Below are 6496 nucleotides of genomic sequence, written 5' to 3'. Positions count from 1 at the left end.
CCCCCCCCCCTCCTTGTTTTAACCTCTCCTTGCTCTCATACAGGCTCTCTCATGCCCCTTCACTGCCACATCTGCCTCCATCCGGCTGCGGTTAGGAGGAGAGCTGCCGGCGGGGGATGAAGGGGAAGCTGCCGCGTGGTGTGAGCGCAGGGCGGCCAGCTTCTGCGCGTCTGCCTCGCTGGGTGCAGGCGCTGCCGGTCCCCTCCCCATCTGTCACATCGTCTCCTTTGTGTTGTGACACTTTCCTGCTTGGAGAAGGATCAGTCTAACAGCCTGGAAGGAAGCCGGCTGTGCTGGCGGCTGCCTGCGCTGCCCGCTTCTGCTGCTGGCCCTGCCTTTCCTGCCCTCCATCCCGACAGGAGCTGTCACGAGAGCAGCAGTGGGGGAGTCTGTGGAGTTGCATGTTCCCCTCCCAGAGGGGACATTGTCCGTCTGGGTGATATTTGTGACAGTCTAAGGAAGGAGCAAGGAAGGCTTTGACCTTTCATCGGGGTAAGGTGCTGTTTTAACAGGAGCTGGCATCACGTCCGAGGCAGTCAAAAGCTTAATTCTCCAAGCTGGAAGCAGATCAGGGGGAAGGTGCCGGCTCACGTCCCCACCTGAGCTCGCTGGCTGCCTGGGTCTTCTTGAAGCCTAGCTCAAGCCATGACAAAATGCCAGTTTGTCTTGTTGGGAAGCCAAGCCGGAGCGGTTTTCCTTGCCAGATAACAGCATGGACCTCGCCGCAATGACATCTGAATGCTTCTCCATTGCAAATTAGTCGTTTCTAAAAAAACCTAACATAGCTTGATTTTTGCTGCCAGGGTTGTTGTTCGTGTGGAAGTGATGGGCACTGTGTTTGCATCGTGTTTGGGAGCACGGCTGTCCCTAAACACGTCCCCGCTTAGTTTCAGCGCATGAGGACAAAGCTCGGTGGCGGTTCTCGTGGAAGATTTCCTTGAATCCAGGCAAAGCTTCCCTGAAGCCTCCCTCAAGCATCGCTCAGAAACCTCCCTTCAACAGCCGACGGCTGGAAGGGCGCGGAGGAGCGGGCAAAGGGACACGTCGCAGTGCGAGACAAGAGTCCTTAAATCATTGAGCGGAAAGAGAAGGGGACCCTGGGGCCGTTGTCTTATTTTTAGGCTTTTCCTAAAGGTTACCCACGTGATGTTTTATCTTTGCCAGCTGATAGAGCCGAGGAGCCTTGCGTTTGCTTTTGGGGTCCAGGAGGAGCAGGCAGGTGCATTAAATATGAAGCTTACAGCCCCGGAGGTGACACAGCGTTGGTGGTGGGGGACAGGAGCATTGAGCGAGTGTGAACTCGCCACCTTTCTCCTGCTAAAAACCCCACGGCTTGGCAACACAGTGGTCTGACACGCCGCTTCCGGACAGTCTGGCCGTGCTGGCTCAGCCTTGTTGGGTGCCCATCACTGTTTCCAGCCATTGCAAGGAGGGGGTTTCTTCCCCATCCTTAGGCAGGTGAGGAAAGTCTTCTCCCACATAGGGTGGCAGAGAGGATGGTGGATCTCCCAGACCTTGTAGGAGAGCATCTTCCAAACTGCAGCTCAGGGTGAGAACACTGTCTGAAAACAGAGGCTTCAAGTAATGCCCTGTTTTGCCCTTTCGCTTGGCCTCAGTTTTAATTTTCTCATTTGTGATGGTGGAAGAGTTTTGCAGATGCACTTTTGCGTCCCATGGGCTGCAGGTTGGCAACGGCTGCACTGAGACATTGGCAGCGTCTGGTTCCTGCTTCCAATTTCGACCTGACTGTAGCTGCGTTTCAGTTTGTGGGTCTATGGCACGGTGACTTGCAAACCCTCACTCACGTGTTTTTTGCATGTGTTATGGGTTTGGTGCATTGAACTTCCCTCTCAAGCTCAGACAAGAGCAAGGCTGGCCCAAACCTCAAGCTGAAGGAGGAGGACTGGTTTCAGGGAGGCTGGGTTGTCCTGGTGGGACATCCTGAGCGAAGCCCTTCTGTAACCTGCCTCTCCTGGGAAAAGTGTTGTCGGACTCTTCATTGAGCTGAAATTGAGAAGTTTTCTTGGTTTGAAGAGAAGGTGATAGTCTCTGGCTGGTTTGGAGCCATTTTCTCTGGACAAGCACTTGTTTCTCATGGCACATGGGCATTCACCGGTAGTTTTGGGAGCAGTGGCCAAAGCAGGACTGGTTTGGAGCCTGGTGGATCTGGTCCCCACCAGGGACGAGATCTGCTGTGTGCTGTAGCTGGCCTGGAGCAGTGCAGCTCTCCTGGGGACCGCATGGGCTGTGTTTCACCCACAGGGTGACACCGGGCTTGATTCCCTGGAGGGGTGATGCTGTGGGACCCGGATGAGGTGCCTGCGAGCTCCGGCTCCATCCACCTCACTGGGATTTCACTGGGACGGGCTCTGTCTGTCCATCTCCTTGGGATGAAGCTCTGATCCCTTTACTTCCCCTCCTGATGGTGTGACCACAGTGGATGTCCGTGTCCCTCCTGAGGGATGCAGGGGATGCTCCCTAGGGACTGAGGCTGCCCTCCCCAGCTCACTGCAGGCTCTGCAGTTTTTCCTGCTGGCTTCTGCAACGTGGTGGAGCCCCGTCCCTGCTCCCAGCTACAGACAGAGACGGGATGAGGCTGGCATTTGGAGGATGGGAAGACGCAGGGGTGCAGGAGCAGGGAGGCGAGTTCCCGGGGAGACATGACATTAGAGGAGGTGACCGGCGCTGGCTGAGGCAAAGCCTCTTCGGGAGGCTGGCTCTTTGCCGTGCTGCTTCGCTTAAGGTCACCTTCCCTTTCTTCCTCTCTCTTTTGGAGGAGGGAGATTTGCCTGGGAGAGCAGGAACATCCTTGCTTTTTTATGGGCAGGGAGAGGGGGGACGGGGACGCTCCTCCGAGGCAGCACGTTGCCTTCCTCGCTTGCCGTGCCTGGTTTTTGGCTTCTTCTGCAGGAGTTGCCCTGCCAACACCTGTGTTGGTGTCCTGCTCCTCTCCCAGGTGGGAAAGCAGAGCTGGCAGTGAAGCCACCAAGGGCTGTGAAGGCTGGTGGGATGAGGGGAGGCTGCTTTTGCTCTGGGTCCCACCAGAGGAGCCAGCCGCAGGCGCCTGGGCTCCCCGAGGTGCTCCCCAGTGGCAAAGGCAGCACATCCCTCCCGGATGGTGGCCTTGGAGGCCATCAACCTGGTGCTTGGCAGCACAGAGCAGTCGGTCCCCATCACCTTCTGTGCCCCGCTGCATTATCATCCCCAAGCTGGGGGTTTATTGTCCCCAAGCCCAGCTTTCTGCCATGCCGCAGAGAAACATGTCCCCGACACGGTGCTTGATGGTCCCCCATCTCCTTTGAACGTGTTGACACGCATCCTGCGGGCAAGCAAAGGGATTGATTTTTTCCCCCTCCGGTAGCGGCAGGCGAGTGCTGGATGTTAATTTACTCTCCTCCTCGCTGAATTTCCCCTGCTCTGGCGTCTCTTTGCCGCGTCGGACATGCTTGCCCCCGGCTCCCTGGTGTCGTGCCTGCGGAGGGAAGCCACGGCGGCTGGAAACGCCTGGCTCCTCAAGCACGATAATTGAATGTGACAGGAACACACTAACTAGGAGACCTCGCTGCCTCCAGCTGATTTGCATTGCAAATAGCATTTAAAAATAAAGAGTGATGAGGGTTTGTTGTGTGTTTTTTTTTTTTAATCCCCTCTTTACAGGGAAGCTGGATGCGAAGATCCATCAGGGAGCAAAGAAGGGGTTAATGAAGCAGAAAGCGATGGGATGAGCCGCAGGGGAGCAGCACTGTGTTCCCACGCAGCACCCGACTGCCACCGAAGGGTGCCTGGATGGTCCTCGACTCTGGAAAGCAGGTGCAAGATGGATCTGAGAGCGCTTTTAGGTATTGCTGTATCTGTTATATTCCAAAAGCATTAAAAGAGATGTGTTTTCACTGAGCTATCGCCCAACAGTCCTGTGCTTCCCGGGAAGTCACACACTGCGGACAAGGGTGGGTGGGAAACGGAGCTTGATGGGATGGGATTGAACCAAGTGCTGGCATCTCCTGTGAGCGCCGGATCCCAGGACAGTGACCAGCCCAGCTCCATCCGTCTCGGCAGGCAGGAGGTAGCTCCATTCTGGCTTTGGCAGCATCTCCCTCCCCAAAATGTGCCTCGAGGTCTTTTGGCTGGATGGGGTCAGACACATCGCGGTGCCGGCCTCGCAGGAGAAGGGTGAGAAACAGCGGACGGGGGCATGGCTCCCAACAGCTGTTGGGAGCTCCGGCTGTTGGCTCAAAAGAGCCCAAACCCTTCTGAGCGCGTGGCGGGGGATGCGGGGGACTCGGGGTGAGAGATGGGCTCTGTTCCTGCTCAGAGGCTTTCCGCTCGCGGGAGCGTGCCCTTGCAGCTCTTGGCATTGCCGGGAAGTGCCCAGCCTTACATCTCTCTCTCCTGATTTGTATCAAAGGAGCAGCCACCCTGCAAAAGCTGACCCCCCCCCTCCAGCAGCTGTGTGCACGAGTTAAAAACCCGCTCTGCCTTATGAATAAGATTAATTTCTCCTTTTTCTTTAATCCTTCATATTCAGCATCTCACCGCATTGCTGTGTCTGTGCTCATTACGCATTTGTGTTCACTGGGCTGTGAGCCTTTCGTGCCACGTTGCTCCAGGCTCTGCCTTGCCATGGTCTAAGTGCTCCTCGTTCCCTGGAGCCCACCCTGCTCCGGAGGGGACCGAGCAACCCCCGAGCACTGCCAGCATCCCTCCTCCTCCTCCCTGGGGACGCGGCAGGGAGCAGAGCAGGGCTGCGGGCTCAGCTGCTTGGCGCGATCACTGGTTGCAGGTTGTCCCAGCTCTCCGCCTCGGTTCCTGTCACTACCCCATCAGGGAGGAGGAGGAGGAGGGTGTGAAGCCTTCGCGCCAGCTGCCTGCCCGCCCTGAAACTTGTCGGCTGGACACTGCAGTGCTGGTGTTTGCCCTGGGAGTTGTCTTCTCGCTCCTCTTTTATGGGATCTCCGGGGTGCTGGAGATGGTGGATCTGGATTCAACGCCCACCCGCGTCATTCCTCGTTTGGAAAACCCTCGCAGGTGTTTCAGCTCTGAGTTGCCTGGAAGCAACTCATGGGAGTTGCCAGTGTGGTATGGGAGCTGCTGTTCGGCGCGGCAGAGGGAGATGGGCTTCCCCTGCTTCCTTCCTCCTCTGGCCGCGTCTCCCCATCCACCAGCCAGTCCCTGTCCCTCGTGTCCCACCAGTGTGGTCCTAGTCAGCTGTGCTGGGACTCCCGGTGACTTCCCTGCACATGTCTCTCTTCTTGTGTCATGGAGGTCCTTCTCCCTTGGGTGGATGTGCCTCGAGAGCGAGGGGAAATGTCTGTGGTGCCCGTAGGAGCAGAGCTGGAGAGGGACAGGGGCTTCTGGTGCCGTGGGGAGAAGGAGGCAGGAGAGGACTTGGCCTTGGTGGCTGGGTGGGAGAGGCAGGACACTGAGGTTGCTTTGCCGGAGCTGCCTGCAGCTCCTTGGAGCATCTCTGCTAGCGGTGGAAGGGGTGGACCCTCGAGTGGCCAGCCTGAAGGCGGCGCTTGTGGGAGGAAGGTGGGACTCTGCTCTTCCAGGCAGAAGACAGGCGCGTGGAGAAGGAGCATCCAGTTACGTGGCGGACAACACCTTTCACAAAATGTCGCTGATGTCTCTGCTGCCCTGCCCTGCGCCTCACCAGCATGGCCTGCGACAAGCGGGATGCTCGGGACACCGAGCACCCAGGGTGGAGAAGCACCCAGGGAGGATGTGCTCAGCACCCAGGGGTTGCATCCAGGCTGGGCTCCACGTGCCAGAGCCCAGGGGTTTCCAGCTCCTGCTCCTTATCCCGGAAGCGCAGCGCCGTTGGACAAGGCCGTGACAGAGTGGGATCTTCTACCATCCCCATGGGACAAGGGGACGGCGGGGGTCATGTCCTGCCCATCACACCTAATGCCCGTCAAAATCCCCATCTTGGGGCACTGCTTCCCGGGATGGGTCGCCCACCCCGTACCTAAGCCAGGCTTTTAATACGAGCCCGCGATTTGGCTTCGTATTAAACCAGATCCATCTCCTGCGTCCACCTCCGTGAGAGCGGCAGCTGCTCTTCGTCACCTCCCTGTCCTTTATATCGCTTACAGCTCACACGTCACCTGAAGGATTTCACGTTCTCCACCATTTGTCAGTAAAACAATTATTGAGTCCTGCGGGGCTGGCGGCTCCAGCAGCCCCGGGTGGGCTGGATCACGGGCACTGCTCACCGTTGCGGCAAAACGCGCCATCGGGGGGATGCCGAGATCGGTTCCAATGAAGCCGCGTTGCCCGGCAGTGTTTTTATTTTCCTCCTGTATTAATTACATCATTTATGGTTTTGCCAGGAAACGAGCAGGCTGATGCACCGACCCATCCCTGGTTTGTTCTGCATTCCCGGCAGAAGCTGGTTTTCCCACCCTCGGGAGCATCGTTCCTGGTCCGGGATGCACTGAAAATCAGCACTGAATGCCCAGAATACCTTTTACCCAATCTTTTAAAAAATGTCACTAAA

General features: G+C 57.4%; 1 protein-coding gene across 1 annotated transcript in view; it reads left to right on the top strand.

Annotated features, from left to right (window-relative positions):
• The window catches only part of TRIP4 (thyroid hormone receptor interactor 4), a 45259-nt gene extending 41365 nt beyond the window's left edge, over window positions 1–3894 (top strand). Inside the window, exon 13 of the mRNA XM_009323873.1 lies at window positions 3658–3894. Coding sequence (XP_009322148.1) covers window positions 3658–3725 — 68 coding nt within the window. The 3' untranslated portion in view covers window positions 3726–3894. The remainder of the gene's footprint in view (window positions 1–3657) is intronic.
• Window positions 3895–6496: the final 2602 nt, after the last annotated feature.

The sequence above is a fragment of the Pygoscelis adeliae genome, unplaced genomic scaffold (assembly GCF_000699105.1).
Source record: "Pygoscelis adeliae isolate BGI_AS28 unplaced genomic scaffold, ASM69910v1 Scaffold365, whole genome shotgun sequence".
Classification (NCBI taxonomy): domain Eukaryota; kingdom Metazoa; phylum Chordata; class Aves; order Sphenisciformes; family Spheniscidae; genus Pygoscelis; species Pygoscelis adeliae.
The sequence above is the reverse complement of the archived record's forward strand: the minus strand, read 5'-3'. Positions and strand labels throughout refer to the sequence as shown.